General features: G+C 45.0%; 1 protein-coding gene across 1 annotated transcript in view; it reads right to left on the reverse strand.

The window, feature by feature from the left end:
* The window catches only part of COL22A1 (collagen type XXII alpha 1 chain), a 994,625-nt gene that overhangs the window by 297,552 nt on the left and 670,623 nt on the right, over nt 1-26,450 (reverse strand). The window contains exons 18-21 of the mRNA XM_086966258.1: nt 22,148-22,201; nt 11,320-11,373; nt 9,309-9,353; nt 9,038-9,067 (exon numbers count right to left, since the gene is read on the reverse strand). Coding sequence (XP_086822384.1) covers nt 9,038-9,067; nt 9,309-9,353; nt 11,320-11,373; nt 22,148-22,201 — 183 coding nt within the window. The remainder of the gene's footprint in view (nt 1-9,037; nt 9,068-9,308; nt 9,354-11,319; nt 11,374-22,147; nt 22,202-26,450) is intronic.

The raw sequence follows: 26,450 nt of genomic DNA on the forward strand, positions 1-26,450 counted from the left end.
CTGCAGCTGTTATTTATGTATATAAGGAGAAGGCTGGTTCTGTAAAAACGAACAGTCTCCTGAGAACTTACGGCCCGTGCTGTCGTACTTCTAGGACACATGTTACTTGGTTGCAGCCAATAAAACTTGATCTCTGACTTCAACTAGAAGACTCTGTGTTTCTGTAGTCCAGAACAGGGAGAACTCAGAGGTCTTCGGGTGTGGTCCCCTGGCACCACCGGGTCCCTAAAAACCCGGCACCTCAGGTCCTCCATGTGCAGACCTCGAGGTTTGTTCCTAGATTCTGAATCATTACACACGTCACAGGCCTTTCTGTATTCATTTCACTGAATCCATTCTTAGCACTCTCGATCTTGGGCCAGTGGATGTATAGAAATCCGAGATCTGGTGTCTCTACCAGCATGTCCATTATGTCTTCCTACGGGGACAATTCTTCTACTGTTTTGTCATTCTTCTGACAGTTCTCATATGGGGCTCTTCAGCCATATGTAAATTTACACCTAAGCCCATTCTAATCATATCTATTGCCCATAATTATTAATTGGGGGCCCCTGGTGTGAAGTCATTGGATGCCTATTCGGTGCTTCGCTGGTAATATTCCCAAAGTTGCAAATCTGTGCCATGTTTTATGTTTCTCAAGCTGGGGAATTATGCTTAGTAAATATTGGTTAGATGAGAGTTCTAAGTTGATGGTTGATACAGGGTACAATTGCGCCACATTCATTGCCAAATTTACAGCCACCATTCTGCAAGACGATGTCATATGCATAAGCACGACCTCTGTCTCTCTCTTTCTTGGGCAGGAGGAATAATATTTAATAAGGTTGAGTGTGAGTGATGTAAGAAATTAAAGTGGACCAGGTTAAATCTTGTGATATTTGATACCTCTCTTATCTCAGAAAAAGCCCTCTTCCACTCAACATCTGTGATAGGTTCACGAATACCCTCCTCCCACTGCTGTCTCGCCTTCAAGGGGAATTTTCATTCTATCCAGTTTCAGAGCCTTATGCAGCATTAAGACATGCCTGCAAGGCAGGGACACCCATGACGCATTGGGAAGTTCCGTCCATATCTCTCTGGCTGTCCTTGTTAACCTAGTGTACTAGAGGAGCCGGACACGTTTTACCCCATCCATCTCCTGCACCTCAACAATGTGTTACAGTCTTCCCCTCCATCTGGAAACAGAACAGCGATGACTTATCCTCCTGAAGAATTCTAGACACCATGACTCCAGATCCCTCATAAAGAGGTCGATTGAGGACTCTCCCAACCACTGCTTCCAAAGCAGATCCAGTTTCACAAATGACATACCGATCGTGAGATGTTATATCGCCCCACCCCATAATGAGCTCGATAAAGGTCTAATTCCCTGTAGATTCATTCGGTAATCTATTCTTCCAGTTTCCATCCCCTGTGCACCATTTAACATCATAAGAAAGTGGGTCACTGCATAATGAAGTTCCACATCAGGTAGTTCAAGACGCTTGTCATCCCAGTCCATTTTCAGTATGTCCAGTTTGAGCTTATTTCTTTTCCCTGCCCAGACCACTTATATCAAGAGCCTAGCTTCTTAAAAGTCTCTATAGGAATGGGGCACATAGCGCTCTACAATATATATATGAAAGTATTGAGGAAGCGACACCATCTTAGCTGGGGCAATGCTGCCCATAATCGAGAGCAGAAGTGTATACCAAAATTGTACAGATTATATGATCCTTTGAGGTACTCTGCTCATATTCTACTAGTACTGCTAATTAGTGTTGTAGGCCTCTTGGATCCCTGAATATCTGAATGTCTTGTTTCCCATTGAAGTCCCAAGTTCTGGAAGATCTTTGGAACTCTTTTGACTAGTTTTAGGTACTGCTTTTGACTAGCATTGGTGATTAATATTGCCTTGTCCCACTTATCTCGCAGACATGGACCAAACCAAATCTATCAATTTCCTAAAGGACTCAGGGAACCACTCCATGAGTCTGTCTCACAAGAACAAGTTATCACCATCATGGATGTGTCATTGATTCTTCAAAAATGCAAAATACTTTTGCCTTTGGATCAGCCCCTATTTATTTGGCTCTCAGGTAGTTTACTTGCTTTGCCATTGCTAGGATTCTCAAATGTCATGCCTCAGTTGTGCATCCAGAGACTACATTAGCTTTCCGATCTCTCATCGCTCAAGTCCATCTTTTTGACAGAGCTTTATACAGTCCATAGATTTTGCTTTTGTGCTCCATTGTTTAAAACCCACTGCTCTAGGTAAGCTAGCAAACACTTTTCAATATGTTCAGTTAAACCTCACCATTACATGAAGAGGGAAAAGAGAGGAGCTAGGACCACTTCAGATTTTAACCACATTTATTCCCTCCTCCAACAGTGAAGCACATTTTCATGCTCCCTTCCTCATTCGATTTACAAAAGGGGGTGGTGATGAACAGAGTGTCTGAATTGAGCAGACCACTCTTACCCAGTCCAAAGATCAGGGCTTGATCCATCACCGTTATTTATCTCACTGCCCCATCCCAGCTCAGAACCTGGCTATATGCAAATCAGTCTGTCCCTGGCCCAGTGCATCATGGGAACAGGGCAGACTAAACTACCAAGCCAATTCTTTACCAGAAAGGAGACAAGCTACCGGGGACCGGTTTCTGGCATTTCAGCCGTCTTCAGCCCGGCTTGCTTGAATCCTGATGGAGCAGTGAGAAAGGGACTCATGCCTTCCTCATTCAGCAGAAGTAGTAAAAACTTTATTCGATTTGTCTTGAAAATCACAACAATGTGTATATAAAAATGCATACAATACTAAACATAACAATTCTTCACACTGCCCAATCTCCACTATAAATAATAAAAAGCTATTAAATACAGGAAAGCATTGGTGGGTAATCTAAATGGTAACAACATTAAAAGCAGATGCAAATGAAAAGTGTAGGCTCCCAAATGAATAAAAGAAGGCGAGAAAAGGCGATCACCTCCCATTGATAACCCAGATATAAAAAGAGTCAGATAAAAACAGATGGTGGACTTCCGCTTTCAGCATTGCACATTTGAGGGCCCCGAATTGACAAGGCCCAACGCCCTTGGGGTTGGCATTTGCATGGATCTGAGGTTAACACCCTGAGTTTGAGACACATCAGAAGGAAACATTACTGCTGTATTTTTAAAGTGCTGAATGTGTTCCTGTTTACCAAGAAGTATAATATATCAGGGGAGTCTAGCAAAATGATGGCCAATTATTTATTCATTTATTTATTTTATTCGATTTATATAGCGCGTTATAACCCAGGGGTCTCTAAGCGCTTTGTCAGGTACGCACAGCAGAAATTCCTAAAAAGCCCTATCAGGAGTTATAGCCCAACCCAGACCTTCTGAAAAAGAACAGTATTCAACTTCTTCCGGAAGGACATCAAATTGGATTCCTTCCGCAAATCCGCCGACAGATTATTCCAGACTGCTGGGAGGGTGTTGGAAATGGCGCGGCCACCCACTGTGGCCAATCTGAAGCGTGGTTGGGTAAGAAGGGTTGCTTCAGCAGATCTTAACGACCTACCCAGTTTGTATGGAGTCAAACGGGTCTTGATATATCTTGGCGCCTTTCCATAGAGCGATTTGTGTGCGATGCAGAGCCCTTTAAAGAGCACCCTCTGCCTTACTGGCAGTCAGTGTAGCTCGCGCATAAGTGGGGACGCATGCGAGCTCCTTGGTTTCTTAAAAATGATCCTGGCGGCATCATTCATCACCACTTGAAGTTTGTCCAGAAGGTTTTGGGGTAGTCCTAAATAAAGCGAATTGCCATAGTCCAACCTTGATAATATCATTGCGAATACCGCCCGTCTCAAGGTGGAGAAGGACAATAATGGCGCAATTTTCCTGAGTTGTCGGAGAAGACCGACACAGGTTCCTACCACCGTGGTGACTTGCTTCCGCATGGATAGTTTATCATCCACATGGATGCCTAGGCTTTTTACCACCGCTGCAGGTTCTGGGGGTGGCCCAAGTTCTCTTGACCAAAACCCGTCGTGCCATGGGTTACCAGCAATGGTGATTGGTAAAGCCTCTGTCTTGTCAGGGTTGATTTTTAAGGAGTTCAAAGACATCCAGTTGGCTGTATGCTTGAGGATATTTTGCAGCCTTGCTAACGCCCCAGGAGCATCATCCATTTGGATGATGATTTGGGTGTCGTCAGCGTAATTATACACCTGACAATCCATTTGATTGAGGAGTGAAATCAACGGTTGTAGATATATATTAAATAAAAGGGGCGACAGAGCAGACCCCTGCGGCACTCCACATAAAACTGGTGTTGCAGTGGAGAGCAATTCTCCCAGCTGTACTCTTTGCGTCCTCCCTTGTAGGAAATAGCAAACCAGGCATGAGCTGTGCCCTGAATGCCGAAATCCCTCAACCGCGACAGAAGTTGTTTATGACACACGGTGTCAAACGCCGCGGAGAGGTCTAACAACACCAGGGCACCAGGTATCTTCCTATCTGCCCTATTCCTGAGCTCATCTAAGATAGACAGCATGACCAGCTCCGTGCTGTGATTCGCACGGAACTCCGATTGATTTGGTTCCAACAAACCATTCCTTTCCAGATGGTCGGAGAGGTCGGACAAAACATGCTGTTCTAGCACTTTGGCCAGGAAAGGAATCTGGGAGATAGGCCTGAAATTTTTCAGGCATTTCACGTCTTCCCCTGTTTTTTTTAGCAAAGGGATCAGTCGTGCTTCCTTGAAGGCTAACGGAACCTTGCCTAATACTAAGGATGAATTCAGGAGAGCCAAGACCTCTTCCTCTATTCCTGGCATAGCCAGTTTGAATACTTCAGGAGAGCAAGGATCGGCCTGAGAGCCAGACTTAACTCGCCCCATAAGCAATGACAGTCCATCCTTCGCAATCAAGGGTAGAATGTCCAAAGGACTGTCCACCAGCTTCTTAGCCGGGGTGGTCTGTAGGGGGCAGGCATGCATGGGAGTACGAGCAATTTCAGAGATGAGGTCTGTAATTTTGCTGGTGAAAAAGTCCTGAAATCTCTGACAGTCCTCCGGCCTCTGTTCTTTTGTTTTCCTGAGTTCATTTAGGACTCTAAAGATTTATTTTTGTGGATCTTTAGCTGTAGTGATCCTTTCCTCATAGAACTCGGCCTTCCTGGCTGTTATTGCCCGTTTATAGGTCGCTAGTTCTAGCATATAGAGACTTCGCGTATTAGTGTCATAGGCTCTGCGCCAAGCTCTCTCCGCCTTGCGTAAAGCCCTCTTCTTCTCCCTAAGAGAGTCGTTATACCAAGGGGATCCGGCGCCTCTATTTACTAAGTTGACCCTTCGTGCTGGCGCCACGTAATCGGCCGCCCATTGAAGTCTATCATCCAAATTACTGCAAAGAGCATCCGGATTCTCATCCAGAAAATTCTGGGGTGGATTCGCTAGGAGATGTGCTACCATTTTGTCTCCATTAATATTTTTCCATTTCCTCACCACCCTCTGCCCTTCTACAGGTTTCATTTTTTGTAAGTTCATCAGGAGATCTCCCTTCACCAGATGGTGATCCGACCAGACACAAGGCAACGTAATCGTCAATCCCTGTACCGGAAGTGACGTCCACACCAGATCAAGCGTGTGACCTTTCACATGGGTCGGCCCCTTTACTTGTTGGACTAGCCCTAGTGAGGATAGAGCCTCATCAATCTGGCTAGCCTGCCCTTCTTTCGGGGTAGTTTCCCAGTGGTAGTTAAAGTCTCCCAATATAACCATATTTTCATACCTCGAGCGCAAATCCTGCACTAGCTTCAAAAACAGGTCTGGAAACTCCGGCATGGCCCATGGAGGACGATACACCACCATGACTGTCTGGCAGTCTATCCCCAACCTCAGTTTAACACCAAGCACCTCCGTCCCTCCCAAATTTTCTGCCAAGATTGTTTCTCCTCGCATACGATCTGCAAAGAAAAGTGCCACCCCTCCGCCTCTCTTCTCACCCACTCTATTACAATATAGAACCGAAAAATTTGCCGGTAGAGCAGCCACAAGATCCGGCAGCGAGGAGTCCTCCAGCCACGTCTCCGTGACTCCTAACACGTCGAGCTCCCCGTCCTCCAGTAACAAAAACACCCCTCCATTGTGTTTTTGGAGGGAACGGGTGTTTAACAGCCCGTAGTGCAAGACCCCGGCTTTATGAGCATGAGGCCATCCAGACCCTTTCTCCGGAACCCCCCACAACCCTTCCTGTCGAAGTAGGGCTGCACTCCCCTCCTCGAGAGATGTATTACTCAGGTTAACTTCCAATAGCTCACCTCTATCATAGATGATGCGCGAGCCAGGGGTCCTGGCCCCGGGTCCCGTCTGGTCACGGATGGGCACAGATGGGCTCGCCTCTGGCGAGCCTCCGGCGTGCCCACGGCGCGCCCGCTGCACACGTACGCTGCGCGCTTGCATGTGGCAGGTTTAAATGGCCTCCTATGAGCCTATCGCGTCAGGCAGCAGCTAGCCTGCTAACAAAAATGTCTGCCGCAGCCGGCGCTACCTCACCCAAGATGTCCCCTCACAAGCAGAAGCAGCTAAAGGGCCGCTGTAACAGCGGTGAGATTCAATAATTATTGTGCTAGCAATGTCCTAACATGCCCCGTTTACCCCCACATAGACGCGGCGGAATTAAAGCGGCTGAAAAGCCGAGAAATTAAAATGGTCAAATGTAAACTAAAAGCGCGACCAGGTTGCGCAGATCAAGCGTTAAGCAGCGTTTCTTTAAAATATGCAAATTATCCTTAGGAATACACCGCTTGGTCTTTTCTCCAACATGCATTTAATGGCTATCAGTAAATTCACTCTGGGTTGACTACTGTGCTCTGCATTCTCAGAGGCAATGTTTGTGCTGTTTTTCTCCGTCAACGAGATCACACCTAATCTGATGCACTTCATAGTGAATTTTAAAAAAGTAAAAATACATTTTATGCTTTTGGATGTCTAAGGAATTCAAAACTACTTTTAATCTGTATCCACTTAAAACTGTAGGTCACTTCTCTCTTGCTAAGCAATGTTTATTTATCATAGATATTTTGTTTTAACCACGTGAGTAGAGTGACTTTGACAATTTTACATTTACAAATGTGTAGCTTTAGAGAAATCTTCTGGAAGAGGTTTTTTGCGGCTACCTACAGCACAATTTAGTTAACGAGCATCAAACAGAGTGCTGAAGATTAGGTTTGAGGACAGCACATTGGAAATCCGGCAAACAAATTTAGAAGGATGCTGCTTCGGAGATTTTTATATTATATTTCAAGTAGGAAGGTGAACACAGGGTAAAGCATGTTTAATGCCATATTTTAAATGTAACATTGGAGCCTTATAGAAGCTAACAAGGTTGATCTGTAAAGAAGTGATGTAGCATGACTTCTGGGCACTTAGCTTTAGCTCAGCAGCCAAGTGCAGTAAAGCGTTCCGCGAACCTAGAGATGACTTTGCGACACCTCATATTTTTGATTGAATTACCTCCACCTATAGATGATTGCAATGAAAGGGATGTATGATGTTACCACAAGATCAAAATGATTGTGGGACATCAAAACGCAGATTTTACAACGCAAGTCGTTACCACGACTTGCGCTGTAGGGTGCTGGACTTAGGAATAGGATAATTTACTATTCCAACTCCAGCCTGCATACAGTAGGGAAGGTGTTAGAATAGTAAATCTACTATTCCTTAGTCTAGAGAGCCCTCCAGTGCAAGTCGTGGTAACGACTTGCATTTTAAAAGCTGCGTTGTAATTGTACTGCGGTGTTTTGACCGCGTCGTAAAGGTTGTTTACCAATGAAAGCCTGGAGAATAGTTCTTCAATCTGAGTATTAATATTTGAGAGGTGACGTTGGTTGTTTGCAGCTCTGGTCAATGCAGAGATACGGAGATGCATGTTCTGTATGGAGCCCAATGATTTTACATGCAAGGTAAGAATTATGGAAATTTCAGGTGGGGAGAAAATGTCAAGCCATTGCTGGAGTGACAGAGGTTTGGGAGAGAGAGTGTTCACCCAACCTCATCAAAGATTTATATATTCTTAGACATGCTTAAAGTCAGGGGATTCAGAGGCCTTTATGTGTAGTTTGGATTTGACCACACATTAATGAACGGTGATGCTGATGTTTAGTTCTATTTATCCAGGAGTTAGTTTTAAAAGTCGCAAATGATAAAAGGGTGGAGCAAGGCGTCCAGATGTGGTGGAAAGAGTAGCTGATCAAAAATACTTATTCAGCACAAACTGGGTATGACCACGAAGGAACGAGGCGAACCACTTCAGTACTGTGCTACTGATACCCATGCATGAAAATGAGCATACATTATTGCCTCTGGGTAACTTCACTGAGAGGTCATTGAAAGGTCAAGGAATATCATCCAAGACAGGGATGACTACATCAGCCTGTCTCCATAATTAATTTGAGTCTGAAGCCAGATTGGCAGGATCTGAGGAGGGCATGCTTTAGGGTGTGGGATTGTGCTAAAGCAGCTACAACTAGGGTTTTTCCAGAAAGGGAAGGTTTGACACAAGGAATAAGTATTTGTCAAGCACAAAGACATCAAACACAAATGCTGAATCTCACACCCACACAAAGTAGTTCCTTCAGTACAAGGGATTACTATTGCAATTTGTACTTTTTCAGATCATTTAAAAAGAAAAACTTTTAGCCAGTTTTTGTTTTTTGATTCATTGAGGGCTCAGCAGCTTCCCCAACAATACAGTTTTGCAAAGACAATGACAAAAACAAACAAACAAGCATTGATAAAACCAAAATGATGGGGCCAACGCCTTTTAAATTGTTTCCTCGTGTTCATAGCAGACATGTGATTGTGCCAGATACATGATATGCCAAATATATTCCACGGTATTTTAAGATTTTAAAGTCTAAGACTAGCCAATCATTTTCAACATCCAGGCAGTGCTTTTTATGATCAATCTCAATAAGTGTTTATGGGTCATGCTCAGGTGTAAAACTAGAATAATTAGACAAAAACAACAGTTTAATTGTAAAAAAAATCGGAGATAAATTCAATTCTTACCAGTTCTCCCTTTAGGCCTTCTTTCTGCACCTACAGAACATAACAAAATACATAAATAATGATGTTATAGATTTAAATATCTCATAACTATATAAAGGCTAATCTATGATCAGCAGCCAAGGTACCTATATCCACTATCGTAAGCAGTCCATTTTCCAGCATACTCATGTGAATGTACTACATCTGAAGAACTGTTGTTGGTTTCACAATTACAATTCTATTCCTATACTGTATAAACGGTATACAAAGTGGACAAATTATGAATCCTTACAACATCGCCCGGTTTGCCTGGCGGTCCAGCAACTCCTATTTCACCCTGAAAAAGGAACAAAAAAGGCATTAGATTGCACAAACGCACACCATAAGCGATGAGAACAAAATCAGGACGAGAGGAAAGGATGCTTTTCAAGGGAAAATGGGAAATATTTCCAGTTATCAATGATATAGGACGAAATAGTGCCAACATTATTTTGACCAAATGAATTTAGAATGAAATTTAAAGTATGAAAACAATAACTGTGATGCAAGGAAGGTGACAAAAATGATAAAATATTAGTTTTGAAAAGATTTAATTAGATAGCACATTGGAATTAATAATTTGGACCATTTAGATGCATACCTTTCCATATTGTCCATCAGGGTCTATTTATAAATGGGCCTTCGATTGACCCCCAAAAGCATACATGCCATTGCATCATTTAGGAAGAGAAATAGAACAATTCTCTGAAGGAGCATTCCAATGGCCAGGACACACTATCCCTTTTTCCAGCATTGAATATGTGTAAAATAGTCATCACCTCTGAGAATTTATACGTAATATGTGGCCTGATTGGTATACAGCGTTTCACAAGCGTGAATCCAAGCGAAGATAACGTAAGATTTCATCCTTGCGAAGTACATTCAGGACCCATTTAATTTAGGACAGTAACACATTATTTACATCACTAGGAAATGTCACAACTTGCAAATTCAGACTATAAGAAACATGGGGTCATATTAGCAAGAACCTTGTTAAAATTATTGCCATTTTAGAGGCAGTTACGGCGATAATGGGCTTGCTAATATGCGTTATAGAATTCCAATAGAAGCCAAGGTTAGATGTGCAGGACATCTAACCTGGGCTTCTATTGGAATTCTATAACGCATATTAGCAAGCCCATTATCACTGTTTTAGTGGCAGTTTCCTGCAGCTAAAACTGTGATCATTTTAACGAGGTTCTTGCTAATATGCCCCCCGTTTTCCTATTGCCATGCATACAAATAACTCACATTTGTGTTATAAATGCCACCACCCATTGGATCATCTGCTTCGACCTCCCCGGCTCCACATACCTGGTAGCTGCAGTGTAGGCTGCCAGCTGCAAGGAATGCTACTCCAGAATGTCCCACTGAAGGGGCATACACTACCAGAAACTCATTAGAGGAGATGAGTCAGGAGGTTTGTGGGGGGTAGACTTTGCCCCAGCAATCAGCGAAGTGGGGAACATGACGTTTTCAAGCCTTTTAGAAACTATGCTGGTGTCATTTAAACTTTACCTCTTCCTTGCTGATTCTCTGACATGTACAACTATAATCTTTAGCTTACAGAAACTTTAATTTACTCACATTATTTAATTTGATTCTAGTTCACTTAATGAAGCAGAAAAATAACTTGTTAAGAAGACTCCTGCTACTTTACACTCAGAAGCTGGGGTTTAACATAAAAGTGAGTTGCTGGTTGAGTGAGTGAGCCAGCTTGCCTTAACCTCCACCTACTAAATTACGCTTATTTACAAATCCGATTCAAACCTCACCACTAAAATGCAGGCTATGTTCTCTCCATTTTGTAGAACAGTTACATATTTCTTTCACTTACACAGCTCGTTCTCTTGCTATGAAACAGTGATAATCAGAGATCCAAGGCATTGACCAATGTGATTTGTCTGCTTTTGCTGGAGGTGGGAGAGGGAATTCATGTCATTTGCTCTTGCATAATTATGTGAACATTCAGAAAAATTACACACAAGTATACAAAATTCAAATCCGTTGTTTCAGTTTTTGACATGAAAATGCATTTCGAGCTAAAAAAATACTGTGTTCAAAACAAGTGTGGAAGAAAAACTAAAAGTACTTCTAAAAACAGCGTCTCTAGGTTTGTTATACCCATGCACGTAATTATGCAAAGTGGCATAATTTCACGTAACAATCGTAATGCGAAATTCCCAAAATTACATGAATGACCGCCATAATTTAGATTTACCGCACACCTACTATTTGCCCCAGTTTGAGACCTTCCAACTCACCTTATCTCCTTTAGGTCCAACAGCTCCCGGGAGTCCTGTGCCCCCCTTTAGTCCCTGCAAATACATAAAGACGTCATTTTAGTGAGTGGTATTAATTGCTGGCACTAAAGAAAGTATTGATTAGAACTACCTAATGGAACATCATTTTATTAGTACATTTATGATATAGTAACACAAGCATCTGAGCCCTTAAAGGAGAATTACACATAAATTCACAGAAACAATTATAATACAAAACATAATCAGCGTTTGAAGAATCTTCTTTTGGTGTCTGTAATATTTACCATGGGTCACATGTAGGACCATTTTTAGCAGTCGCAAACGAAGATTTGGGCCGTTTGCACACACTAAAAAAGTGTTGTAGCATGTATCAATCCTATTTTGCGAGTCGGTAACCTTTTACTGACTCGTAGAAAAAGGTTTGCAAGTCAATATTACGAAGGGGCGTGCCAAGGTCATCCCTTCCTAATAGCGAGTCACCAGGCCATACACAATTGTTTTGCTATCGGAATGTGGTCGCAAAACAATCTCAATTTACCACCTTCTTCAAGAAGGTGGTAAGCCAGTGGCAAACGGGAAGGGGTCCCCAAGGGACCCTTTACCCTTTGTGACTGACAGTGAATATGTTTTTTAAGAGCAGGCATTGGTCTCACTGCCTACTCTTATAAAAAGAAACAGAAAACGTATTTTTCTTTTTTAAATGTTTCCCATTTTCCTTTAAGAAAAACGGCCTGCATTTAAAAATAAAAACTGCTTTATTTTAAAAACCGTCACAGACATAATGGTCTGCTGGCTCCAGCAGGACACTGTTAGAACTGGGGGTCTCGAGTTGGCAGAGGTAGGTACCACTGTCCAAATAGGGAACCTTGCTTCTAGTCAGGGTAAGGAGGAAACACTCTTTAGATAACCTCTGCTCACACCCTTAGTAGCTTGGCACAAGCAGTCAGGCTATCCAAAAGCAATGTGTAAAGTATTTGTGCCAACACTCACAGTAACATAGTGAAAACACCACAAACTGACTCCACAACAGTTTAGAAAAATAAAGGTATTTAATCTAAACTACACAAGACCAAAACAACAAAAATCTAACATACACAGTTCAAGAATATGGTTGCAAAAGATTTCTTAAGGTTGCAATAAAATAATCCACAGTTGCGTGAAAAGTTCATAGTTGCATCACCTTTAGCCAACAGTACCTTTTAAATAAGACAAAGTTCCAAAGCAGAAGCTGGTGCGGTGGAAAACAAGCGATGCGTTGTTCCTGAGACCCTGGGGAGGCAATGCGACAACCCCGCTGCAGCAGCGGGCGTGATGCGACGAATCCGGTCTGTAAGGGGAGGAAGGCGGACTTGTATGGATTCCGGTGCGTAAGTTCTTTAGGAAGTTTTATCTCGCAAAGGCACGATGCGATGATCTTTGGAGTTGAGATGATCTCCGGGCCGACGATGCGTGGACCAGTGGTGATCTCTCTCTCTCGCAGCTCCTCGATGCGATGGCTTCTGCGATGACACTCGCAGCGACGTGATGCGGTCCGCAAGCAAGAGGTGCGGCGATTTCACCCAGCGACGACAGGCTCTGTGACAACACTCGCAGCGATGGTAATCTTCCCGCACCGTTCTGGTGCGTCCCGCAAACGAAGAATGCAACGGCTCTGGCAGCGGCAACAGGCGCTGCGACGATCTTCAACTTGGAGCATCTGGTCACGCTTGACCAGGACAAAGTCAAAGTTTGAGGCTGACCACGATGGAGCCCTGGTCAGATACACTAAGCAGGAAGCCCCGTCAAAATTTTAACTTCGCATTTAGAAACTTTTCTAGAGGATTTTCTTTCAGCGTCGAGTGGGCCTCTCCAGCAGGCTGGATTCACAGCAGCCTCACCGGCTTGGTTCAGTAGGAGCCCCCTGGTAAGCTTGTGGAAGTCTTGAGCTCTGAAGCTTTCAGTGGGATGAACCAGAAATTCAGGCTGGGTGGTGGTGGGAGTTAGTAAGTCCGATTCTCAAACGTCCGGTTGGTCACCTTAAGAAACGTTTTCCAAAAGTTGCTCCAAACTTTTCCACCCTACTGGAATTTCTTCCTGAAGTTCCTTTTGAGGGTTCAAAGCGTCCACAACACAAATCCAAGGTTCCAGAGTCTCGGAAGTTGGGATTACTGTTTCCAGAGTGCACCTGGCTAAACCCTTAAAAGTCCACTGGAAGCACTCCAGGCTAGGGACTTCTTTGGGGAGATGGTGCAGGTGAGCTCTGTTAACCTATTGCTTTGAGAGAATCCCCTTCTTAATCCTTTTGGAAGTAGTCCTCAGGGCTGTAGTTCCAAGTGTCCAACAGGAGCAGTACTCCAGTCACAGGACCTCTGCAATGCCCTCCCTGACCACTTCCACAGCAAAATAGTAACCATCTACAGAAACTTCAATCCCCAACCCACCACCTCCACAGCATCCCATCGACCACTGTCACTGACTACCCGCTCACCATTTGGGAACAGCTCAGCACACTGAACAAAAACACTCTGATGAACTCAATCCACTCGGGAGCTCCCGCCGACTCATGACCCCACGTACTTTTCAACCTCAAGAAGGGACAAGATCAGCCGCAAGCTCACCACCATCCTCAGCACCTCCATCGCCACAGCCACCTTCCCGGACACCTGGAAACATGCAGAGGTCAGACCACTCCTCAAGATGGCTTCCTTTCTGACAGGGTAAACCCAGAGAATCTGTCTCCTTCTCTTCTCCTCTTATCCCAAGCTCACCATCTGCTTCGTCCCTCAAGGCTAATCCGTCAGTCCAACCCTCTTCATAATCGACACTACACCCCTCACGGACATCATCAGAATCCATGACAGCAACATCATCTGCTACACCGACGACACCCAGCTCGTTTTATCGCTCTCAGCAGACTGCATCACGATGAAGACCAAGCTCCTCCACTGTATGAAGAATGTCTCAGCCTGAATGAAGAACAGCTGTCAGAAGATAAACATGGACAAAACTGAAGTACTAATCATCGGCAGACACACATCCCTCTGGAACGACTCCTGGTGGCCATTGGAACTCGGGCCCACCTCCACTCTAAAAGACCACTGCTGAAACCTAGGCATCATCCTGGACAGCGAACCCTCCATAAAAACGTCAGGTCCACGCTGTCTCCTGAGCCTGCTTCCAAACTCTCATATGCTCTGCAAAGTCTTCAAGTGACTACCCATCAGGACCAGTAAAGCTGTAATGCAGGTTCTCATCACCAGCCAGCTGAACTATGGCAACACACTCTATGCTGGCACCACAACCCAACTCCTGATGCAGTAGCCAGACTGATCCTCAACCTGCCAAAGAGAACCCACATCACCCAGCACCTGAAAGACCTCCACTGGCTCCCCATCCATAAAAGATGCCAGTTCAAGCTCCTGATCTAGGCCTACAAAGCCCTCCATGACCAAAGAACCACTGCCTGAACTTCCGCCTACCTCACAGGAACCTCCTCTCTGCTCACCTCGCCCAGGCACCACGCCTCTACCGCCGCTGCACCAAAGGACACTCCTTCTCCCGCTTCACTGCCAAGTCCTTGAACACCCTTCCCCTTCACCTCCGTACATCACCCTCCAAGACCAACTTTCTGAGGGTCTCAAGACCTGGTTCTTTACTGATTCCACAGCACAGTAACTGAACACCCTTTCAGATGACAAGCAGCGCATTATAATAACTGTATGATTCATTGATTGATTCAGAGCGCAATCCAGCATGGGGCAAACCAGGGTTCCAGCAGGGCTTCCCTTCTTCTCCTTGTAGTTTCAGGAAGCAGAATTGAGTTGCTATGCAGCTCTCACATATTTATTGAATGTTCTGGGGCGATAAGCAGGGGGGCACCCCTGACCAGTGGGGTACAGGGTGCCACCCAAAAGCATGACAGCTTTCGCCAAAGTGTGTCATTTTCTTGTTCCACAAAGCAGTACATTTCAAAATTCAAGATGGAGAATTCCTCTCCTTGGGAGTAAGATCTGGCGATGCCAACCTACTGGTGTGGTTCATTTCCCTTAACAATCCCATTCCAGACCTCTTGCAAATTCCTCTCTTTGGGATTCCATCTGTCTGGGGGTACAGGAAGAGAGGGTAGGCCTGACAGGCATTCCTTACTGTCCTGCTCTCTGTGAAGTTCAGTTTGATGTGTCTAGCCCCTGTCCTGGCCTGTTCTCTGCAATTCCAAAGCTCCCCACATCAGATAACCCCGGTCTCTGTGCAGGCCACTTACCACCTCATCAAAGCAGTTTGTCTAAACTTGTTAAGGGCTGGCAATACAGAAGAGGCTGCAAGAAGGCTGGAATTTGGCTAACTGAAAAGAAAGTTTTACACCTTCTATGTAGTAGTTCAATAGATGCACTGTATTACAGTAGTCACGTTAGACTATGGAGCTAAAAGGCTACATGGGGGGGGGGAGAAAATTGGTCGTTTTTCTTTCACCAGGGCATACAAAACATCTTCTAACATGTTCTTGCTTATTTTTACATGGCACCCTACCCTTGGGCACTTAGGGTTGACATATGTAAAAATAAGGTAGTTTAATGCCTTGCAAGCACCATTATATCCAAAGTTGAATTTACATGTAATTTCATTTTAAAAGCAGCTTGCAAAGTAGGACTAACTTTTAAAATGACAGCAGGCAACACAGCAATGTACTCCTAAGTGCCTCCAACCTGCTGGGCCTCTAAACCTACAAGCCCTACCATATACTAGGGACTTACAGGTAGGTTGTCAGTGGAAATTGTAATTACATCTAATTTGTATATACCTTTGTAATCAGAGCACAGGCCCTGGATCTGGTTAGCAGAGCCCGGGGCACAGTCAGGGTCAGCTACCACCCATATCAGTCAAAGAAAATGGGGGTGATCAGGGCAGAAAGGATGACTTTCTCACAAATATATTTACGTTTTTGCTCCTAAAGAAGTATGAGTTATAAGACTTTAGCGCAATGAGAATGACAACACAGACATCACAGATTCAACTCAGGGCCATGAGACCAACAAAAATAGTAAATACCCCCTCCATAGAACTTCTCCTTGAATGGATAGAAATGTACCAGTTTTTGGGAATTCACAAACATTGGCAGTAGCAGGTTTGGAAAGCTGTACTAGCGTCAGGTATCCAGACTTGCAATCAAACACCCAAAAGGTGATGGAATGAATGTGAATGCTTGGAAATAGTCTAACCAGTGACCATTGCTCAGGGTAGCATTCCAACCCAAACCTTTTTTTGCCCACTGTGCCACTTTACACAGAAGCCCACCTAATGCTAATTAGTACTGACTGTGTGCCACATGGAAACAGCCTACTTCTAACCTTTGTCATCTCACACCTCCATCCTGCAGCTCACTGCTTTGTTAGTTGGGAAATTTGAGTTTCACACCCCTGAATCTCACTGAAGATGCTACACCCCTGATGAAAAGTAAAATAACATTAAAGAAAAGCAGCGAATACTGACACAACTTTGGAAAAACGTGAGCGTTCTGCATGTTATTTACGTCTGTTTACATTCTCTGCCAATCACTTCCAGGTGACTACAATTTCCCAGAGGAACGTCATTGCAAGAACAGTTTCTGCGTCAGTAAGCTGACAACTAGGCGTCAGTTACGTCAGAGAGGAAGACACCACGCAGAGCCATGCGGTAAACTAAAAGAGAAATGGAGTTCCGTTAACGAGCCTTGAGCTACTAATTACCATTCCAAACAAAGCAGCGTTGTATTGCAGGAATTTTGCAATTACTTCTTTAAAAATGATAAACAGCCCTGAAACGTGTCTATTAACAATCGTTAGCGTGGCATAATTTGTATTCACTCGACCCTCCTCATCGGCTAATTTTCTAGGAGCCATATGTCTTTTACTCAGCGAGTGAAAATTGCAGATACATGAAAAACATTGTTAATCACAGTCTACTAGGACAGACAAACAACGTGCGCGAGATGAAGATGAATGGCGCCTCCTCCGCACGCGAGCAATGCAAAATGGGGTCTGACGCACAATAACATCAGATAACTGTGTCAGCCAATTAAAATGTCCGAAAGATAAGGAAACAAAAGAAAGACCAGAAAAGTCTGCACTGGAAGTCTGGAAGCTACAGCCAGGTCAGGTCACGAGCGAATGGGAGCATTGCAAACTACTAAGGGGCCGATTTATGTTGGGAATGCGCCACGTTTGCGTCACGCAACTTCGGCGTAAACGTGGCGCATCCCTACGACCCATTTACAACGTGACGCATCTAGGCAGATGCGTCAAGTTGTAAAGCCCTGCGCCACTTGTGGGCGTTCCGGCGCAGGGTGGGCGTTCCGGGGCAGGTGCGCCTCGCAAAAGTGGCTGAGTGAAATCTATAAGATTTCACTCAGCCACTTTCAGGCCAATGCTGCGTCAAAACCCTGCGCCTGCTTGAAGCAGGCGTAGGTCTTGACGCAGCATTGGAAAGATGGGGCACCCCCGAGCCTTGCTGGAGCTGAGTCGCGCTTGCGACGCAACTCCAGCAATGCGCCACCTTTACGGCACAGATGCGACGCGCATCTGTGCCGTTTTTGCCCCATGGTGCGCCGCATTGTAAAAGCGGCGCACCATGGGTGGCGGAGCAGCGGCGCAAAATAACTGGCGCATCCCTAGGGATGCGCCAGTTATCATAAATCTGCCCCTAAATCTTTAACATGCACATGGGTTTAATAACCCTTCATACTTACTATGTGGATACATTTAAATCACCTTTAGGGGTATGGCGTAGTGCCAACGCATTTTGCTACCACGGCCATTGCACAGCATTAGTTGCTGTGAAGTATCACACTTGTGTTATGTGCGGCTGCTAGGTGCTTCTGAGGTCAGTGGAGTGTGAGTTGAGCCAGGGTATTAAGCGGAACCGCCTTTCTGATACATGGGCCCAGACGAAGCCAGCTCACTCTCACTTGTACCAAAGGGCAAGCCATTGGTATCAGACCTCTAATGGAAATCCATGTTCACCATCAGGGTCTGACCACGGTGACGTCGGTGCTGCTCTGGCATTGATGCTGCCATGGCTCTGCGAAGAAAGTGTTAATGGGTCAATAGAACGAGGCACTCCACCTGGAACAATATATTTTAATCACCTAGTGGCATGGGCATCAGTTAGGACTTAAGTTATGTTATGTTATATGGGTATTTATTACGCGCACGACTACTCTTGAGTATCCTGGCGCGGATCATAACCACAAAGAAATCCCAGAGAAAGCACAGCATTATATTAGTAAGCTTGATTGAAAAGGTGAGTTTTAAGCAGCTTTTTGAAGCAGCTAAGGTCTCTGGTGTCCCTGAGAGTGAACGGAAGGGCATTCCAGAGGGTAGCTGTTTTAACCGTAAATGATAAGCCGCCCAGTCTAGAGCGCTTGAAGCGCGGTATTATCAGCCTGCGTTGAGAAGCCGACCTGAGATGTCGACTGGGCACGTGAAAGGTCACTCTTTTCTTCAGATACGCCGGGCCAGTATCATGTAGGGCTCGGTGAGTGAGAACCAGAGCCTTGAATTGCACTCTTTGGGCCACCGGCAGCCAATGGAGTGCGGCCAGTTGTGATCTTATGCTGATGTGTCTAGGGATGCCCAGCAGAAGTCTTGCCGCCGCATTTTGGATAAGCTGCAGTTTGTTTAACAAAAAGGAGGGGGATCCCAGGTAGAGAGCATTGGCGTAGTCGAGTCGGGACAGTATCAGGGCTCTGGCAACCGTTTCTTTGGCCGGCTGGGGCAAGAGAGGGAAAAATCTGCCTAGGGATTTAAGGGTCCCAAAGCAGGCACCCGTCAGTCTTTTAATCTGCTCTGCAAATCGCAGATCTTCATTAAAGCAAATGCCCAGATTCTTGGCAGGGCCCCCCTCAGTGAGAGGAGGGGGTAAATCGGGAGGCCAAACCAATTCAATAAATTGGTTTGGAAAGTGACCATATAGTATAATTTCCGATTTTCCCTTGTTGCATTTAAGCCTAGCCTGTGCCAACCAAGTGAATACGGCGGTCAGACACCTTTGTGCTGCGGCCGTTTCAAATTGTGTTTTACCCCAAGTGAACAGGAGCTGGGTGTCATTGGCGTAAGCCATAATTTTTGCACCCAGCTTCTCAGCCAGGTAGATCAGAGGGGTCATATAGATGTTGAAAAGAAGTGGGCTCAATGTTGAGCCCTGTGGGACCCCGTCTGAACTAACCTGGCCGAGGAAGAATGAGGGGGCATCCAAACTTGCTGATACAGTGAGTCCAAAAAGGACTCCAGCCAGGACCATACAGCCCCAGTGAGGCCGATGTCTGTGAGGCGAGCCAAAAGGAGTTGATGAGGGACCTTATCAAAGGCGGCAGAGAGGTCCAATAAAATTAGTACCGCTCTGCCGCCCCCGTCCGTACAATCCCTGATGGCTTCCACCACCTCGACCAAGGCTGTCTCTGTGCTAAAGGAGGACCTAAAGCCCGACTGGGCTGGGTGAAGCGCCCCAGATTCTTCAACAAAGGCGTTAAGCTGCCGAAAGATCACATTTTCGCAGACTTTCGCCAATGCCGGGAGCAAAGAAATGGGGCGGTAGTTTGCTGCGACAAGAGTGTCTGCTGAAGGCTTTTTTAAGAGGGGCAGAAGTTTCGCTTGCTTCCACTGTCTGGGTACCGTTGCCGATTGCATTGACCAGTTCACCATGGCTGTAACTTCTGTCACTACACAGTCCGCTACTCCAGCCAAAACTCTTGCGGGACAAGGGTCCGCGGGGGAACCTGATTTGAGAGCTTTCAGCAGAGCAAGAATGTCTGTTTGGTCAGCCATAGTAAATTTGGCCAGGCAATTGCTCGGGAGAGTACCTGGAGCCTCTGCTAGCGGAAGAGTGGCCGCTGCACTTAAGGAAATCCCTCTTCAATTAGCTTAATTTTATTAATGAAAAAGGATGAGATCTCCTCACACCAGTCTGCGGAAACCGGAATCTTTTTTTTTTCTGCTAGAGGTGACAGAAAGCTTTGGACTATAGAGAAGATCTCCTTATCATTATTCTCTGCCTTTAAAAATCTAGTTGCCAAGTAAGCGCATTTTGCAGTCTTGATTGAAGCATAGTATTCTGTTTGGACTAGGCGGAGGTCGGCTTTGGCTTGAGGAGAGTAAGCAGCCCTCCAACGCCGCTCGGATTTTTTACATGCTCTTTTTAGCTCTCCAAGCGCTGGCGTATACCAGGGTTGAGATGGCAGACCGCGTCGGTGGTTTTGCGGGGCCGGTTTAGGGGTGGCCTCTACACCTCGGCAGATCCAGGCATTGAAGAGGTCAACTTGGCCCTCTAAATCACTTGCGAGAGCCATCTGGGAGTGTGTAAGGGTTTCAACCAATCCAGGGATATTAATTTTCCGTACTTGCGGGCCAACCGGAGGGGAAGAGTGGCGAGATGGTAATGTCACTGCCCAGGAAAAGTGAATTACCGCATGGTCGGACCAGATAACCGGCTGGGGATCTTTAAGGGCCAGTGTAAAGTTGGAACATATCAGGTCCAACATATGTCCACGGGAGTGTGTAGGTTTGGCAACCCACTGTGTTAAGTGTGTTATGCCTAGAAGGTCTTGGAGAGCCAGCACATCTGAAGAGCCAGGTGCATCCCAGTGAATGTTAAAATCACCAAGAAGGAGAAATTTTGGAAAGCGTAAGATGCGTTCCGCTAGTGCCTCTCCTAAAGAGCTTAAAAAGGAACCAATCGGCCCAGGCAGTCTATAGATCAATGTGCCTCCAATGGTACAGTGAGGGGAGAGAATGAAGGAGAAGTCAAATGCTTCTCCCTCTGAAATGCTCAAAGATTTATCACAGGAAAATACCCATGCTTCTCTGAATACAACAGCCGTGCCTCCCCCTCTTCCCAAAAAGTACACTTACTGAGGTGTTAGAGCATCTTCTGTTTGCAATAATGTAGCATTACAGTCCAGTATTGTAGGCTACACCGATGCTAAAGACCCGAACCAGAGTTATAGGCTTTAATTGCAATTGAGGGCCTAGGGCAGGGTTTTCCACTGCAGATCCCGGAGGGTAGGGTCCATGCCAAATTTTTAAGATAACTGCATTCATCTAAATGCGTGTATGTTAAAAATCTTGAATTGATTCTGTCCTCCAGGACCGACATTGGGGAGCTCTGGTCTAGGGTAAGAGTGGGGGCCTTTAGCAACTCGTGGATCCTGTAGCAGAAGGGCTATAATGCTGATAGAACTTTCCACTAATTGGGGGTAGAAGGATCTAAATTAAAAAGAGTGAAACAGAAAGAAAAACAAGTGAATGTTTGAGCAGAAGGTCTGTGCCACTCCCTGTGGGCACTGCCTCTCGACTTTTTTCAATACCACTCCCAACATTCCAATGGTCTTATGATATCTGTTTCATTTTATGTAGACCTGAAGGCAGAGATGATCCCACTGGGACATATACACATGTTAAAAAAGAAAGTAGTGCTTGTAATTGATAAAAAAATAACATATACACATTTCACAACTGGTGGCCACGGTGCTCTGTGAATGCATTAATCTGCTTGTTTAAAACAGTTCTGTGAATTAATTGAGCAAATGCTGCCAGAATATATTTTAACAACAAAAATGAACGGAGTAAAAATACAAAACATGGCATAAGACACTGAACTAGCTGCACAATGAGTGTAGAGTAACTCAACAGATTATTAATCGAGTTATAAACTATTTATGAAAGCAGACATTTTGAATACTGTTTTCAATAATTGCACAGCCTCGTGTTCTCTTCTGCAGATTACATTTAACCTATTTTTACCACTATCATAGAGCTATCTAGATGCCTATCTTTTATCACTCATAAAAACAACATGGCGCAGAAACATTGGCACTTACGTTTACTCCATCTGTGCCCGGCTTTCCAGGAAATCCATCGATACCTCGTTCGCCCTAAAGGAAAAATAAATGACCATAAAAACCCATTAAACACCTCAAACACCTGTCAACAAAATACCCACGATACCACAGAGACAAGCGTGGACGTTTTTACTAGTCATCACCATCTGCTATAATGTGGGGATCACACTTGTGTCTGTAGCCAGCTTCGACTTATGAAAGCTCTTGGAACACTGCAGGCACCGTAGCATGATCCCATTTTCTACGCTGTGCAGGCACAGGGGAGACCTGTGTATTTCTTTTTGGCATCTTGAGTGCATACATTGACTAGAAATATCTCGGAGTTAGTGCGAGAGCTGCAGACAGCAGAGCTCGGAAACATGGGTCAGGCAGTGGAGCTTATCAAACAGCCTTGTACCATTGTCTGCAGCTGATGACCAGCCTAAAAATTGCCAGACGCTGGTGCATATCTCGGCAACACAAAGTATGGGACACAGGGAAGTGCATCACAATCAAAGACATCAATGTGAAGTGGGTACTATGCGGAACAGGAGGGCCAAATTATGCGACAGGGTTGAGTAAATTATGCAGCAAGAAAAGGCAAATTATGCGGCATATTGCAGCACATTTTGCTATAGTTTTACTTCATTAAGGGGCGGGGTCTCTGAAAGCTCTCAGTTAGGCTGTCATCGTGTCCCTCTTGGGGGAGTGTGCACTGCTAGTAGTTTCAAAAGCACATGCCTAACTCCAAACCCAGGAGGCACAGAGGTGTGTATACCAGGGGATAAACACATAGGGCCTGATTCACAGAACTAACTTAAGACAATATCCTAAACTTGCTACCATTTAGGTATTCACAGAAGGCACTTACTCATTTTGGTATTCACAGAAGTTAGGAGTCCTAACTTTACTACTCCTAAACTGAGAAAAATCCTAACTTTAGGACTTCGGTATACACAGAAGGCATTTAGAGTCCTAAAGTTAGGACTCCTAACTTCTGTGAATACCGAAATGAGTAAATGCCTTCTGTGAATACCAAAATGAGTAAGTGCCTTCTGTGAATACCAAAATGGTTGTAAGTTTAGGATTTTGTCTTAAGTTAGTTCTGTGAATCGGGCCCACAGCCACCTGTTTTTTTGTGGTTTTTTTAACAAAAAGAACCTCTCTTGGATGTAGCATTTTTGCAAATTAATAATAAATTAGTTTTGCAAAAGTCTGCACATGTAAATAAAGCAACACAGCGGGGAGCTTAATTCATCGGTAACTCTAATAGTTCGTATACTGCTTGAAGCTGCAGCAGCATTTTTTCCAGAAATCTGTGATAACAGGAATCCTTTACGAGAGAAGACACCGAGACGACACAGAGGTGAATCTGCACCAAACAAGAGTACTTCCTCTTAACTTTTTGAAGCAAGTGCTTCTTTGTTTGGTGGAGATGTCCTCATTTTCTTTGGCATCATCAACACATCACCAAAATCAGCTGGAAACAAACGTGTGGCCCTTTTGGTAAGCTGTTCATCATCCTTGCAAAAGGCAGTAAGACCATTGTATACCAAAATGATGAACGGGACGGGGCCAAATAGGCGAAGCTTCAGGTAATTTTGCATATTAAAATGCTTGTAGTAATTTAAATGGGGGATGGGGGCATGTGCCCCCCCTCCCTGGGCTGTTTTCGGCTCTGGGGCCCTATCCCACAGGGCCCACCCAAAACTGAACAGGGGGGGTGCCGCGCGGCTCTCCTCCCCAGGATGATTTTAGCCTCGAGGACCCCACCCCAGGGGCCCGGCCTCTTCATGCAGGGTGCTCTGGAGACCGCAGGGAGCCTCAATGCCCAAAAGGTCCCTGACATTTCTCCCACACGCAGGAAACTGCTAAATATGAAGCTCCCTTTGTGCCGGAGCAATTCTTTAATCTGTTTTCCTGCCCGCTTAATAGTGGGCAGGGAAACAGATAAAAACTCTGCTCCCAGCAGGCCAGCTGGAAGCGGTCTTATTGTTTGCTTTTGCTTGACGGGAGCTGTCATAGCTCCCTCCAAGCAAGAGCAAACAGCTGTCTCCCAGGGGAGGGGAGTCCATGCAGGCTCGCTCCAATATGTTAATAAAACCTCCGGAAGTTGATGGTTCCCAGGCCTCTAAAGAGCTGCAGCAGAGGGGGTCAACCACTCACCTCCAATATGTTAATATAGCCCCGGGGAGGTGGTAGTCCCTGGTCTCAAAAGAGCTGCAGGAGGAAAGCATTGTATGCCCTCCCCATTTTATACCATATCCCTGGGACCTGACCCACCCAGGGGATAAAATAAAAACAAGCAAGGAAACAGTGCTTGTTTTAAAAAGAAATAACATTTACAGTGAATTCGTGAATATTCATGATTGCGAGGCAAAACATTTATTTTTTTTAATGCTTTTTTGCCTTAGTGAAATCCTTGGGGGACCCCAGCACCAGGGCTAGGGTTTATGGGTATTTCTACCCTTCCTTTATTTTGACACTGTTTTATGGGACTTGGCTGAGGCAAAATCTCAAAATGGCTGCCAACACTTCCTGGTTGAAGCCAATAAGATCTCAGCACGAAATCCGGAGGATTCGCAGAGCGTCGGTGTCCCTAGACATACCAATTTAGATTTTCTTTCAAATCGGAGATTGTTATACTTTGGAGAATTGAACGGTATGGAAACCTTGTGAAAACGTTGCCGCCAAACCTGATCATGTTTTGTCAAGCATGAAGGATAATTGGCATTTGATTCAGAATATGAGAGCAAAACACGGCAGTTGGTGGCATTGACTGAGCTATATTTTCCACATTGTTTGAAGATGTTATGTGTTGCAATGAAATCTAAAAAATAATTGTAACATCAGTTATTGTGGCACAGAGCTATTTGAGCAGTAATTAAGATTATAGACAACATTTTACACATATGCAAATAAGCACTACAAGAAACCAAGGTGAAGAATTCCTTTTAGTTCATACATGTGGTGACTATATAAAGACCACTCAAAATGGCATTCTGATGGATTGAGAAAGGCTTTAAAGAGCTGAAACGCGTCTCTTTCAGAGTTGCCAGATATTTAAAAGAATCAAGTGTTTCCATGATGCTCGATACACAGTAAAGAATGGATTAACGCCTATCTTCGAGTACAAGTTCTCTTATCTCTGTTAAGAGGCTTCGTTTATAGCGCCTTGTATTGAACCGCCTGCAGTCAGGAGTAAGTCGCAAATTTGTTTGCTGGGTATATATAAATGTGTAAGTATATATATAAATATAAGTATATATATATGTAAAAAAATAACATATATATATATATATATATATATATATATCTGTTAAGAGGCTTCGTTTATTGTTTAAAAACGTCAAGCCACAGAGCCTTGTATTGAACCACCTGCAGTCAGGAGCAAGTCGCAAATTTGTTTGCTGGATATATATAAATGTAAGTATATATGTAGGACGTGATTGTGTGCTCTCCGCACTACACTTCCCATAATACACAGTGGGGAAGTGGGTCAGCGATTGCGCACACCGCTTCTGTTAAAGCCTCTGAAGAGAAGCATATGGAGCTTCAAAACGCGTCAGGCAAATCCACTACGGAGCGGCATCTGCAAGCGGATCCCCGTCCTTACCTACACATAAATCAAGCTGCTGGTCGCGTGCTACTTAAAGGTGGACAACTTTTGGATCGACAATTAATACACAGCCGTCCAGCCACGGAGTATGCACTACCCCGTAACTTCTGGGGGTCACGAAAGTAAAACAGCAGCCGTATACTGGAACGTGGACGGGCCCACTTGTGGGTCCATACAGGACGTGATTGTGTGCTCTCCGCACTACACTTCCCATAATACACAGTGGGGAAGTGGGTCAGCGATTGCGCACACCGCTTCCGTGAAAGCCTCTGAAGAGAAGCATATGGAGCTTCGAAACGCGTCAGGCAAATCCACTACGGAGCGGCATCTGCAAGCGGATCCCCGTCCTTACCTACACATAAATCAAGCTGCTGGTCGCGTGCTACTTAAAGGTGGACAACTTTTGGAGCGACAATTAATACGCGGCCGTCCAGCCGCGGAGTATGCACCACCCCGTAAATTCTGGGGGTCACGAAAGTGAAACAGCAGCCGTATACAGGAATGTGGACGGGCCCACTTGCGGGTCCATACAGGACGTGATTGTGTGCTCTCCGCACTACACTTCCCATAATACACAGTAGGGAAGTGGGTCAGCGATTGCGCACACCTCTTCCGTTAAAGCCTCTGAAGAGAAGCATACGGAGCTTCGAAACGCGTCAGGCAAATCCACTATGGAGCGGCATC

The sequence above is a fragment of the Lissotriton vulgaris genome, chromosome 4_1, assembly GCF_964263255.1.
Source record: "Lissotriton vulgaris chromosome 4_1, aLisVul1.2, whole genome shotgun sequence".
In the NCBI taxonomy this organism is placed as follows: domain Eukaryota; kingdom Metazoa; phylum Chordata; class Amphibia; order Caudata; family Salamandridae; genus Lissotriton; species Lissotriton vulgaris.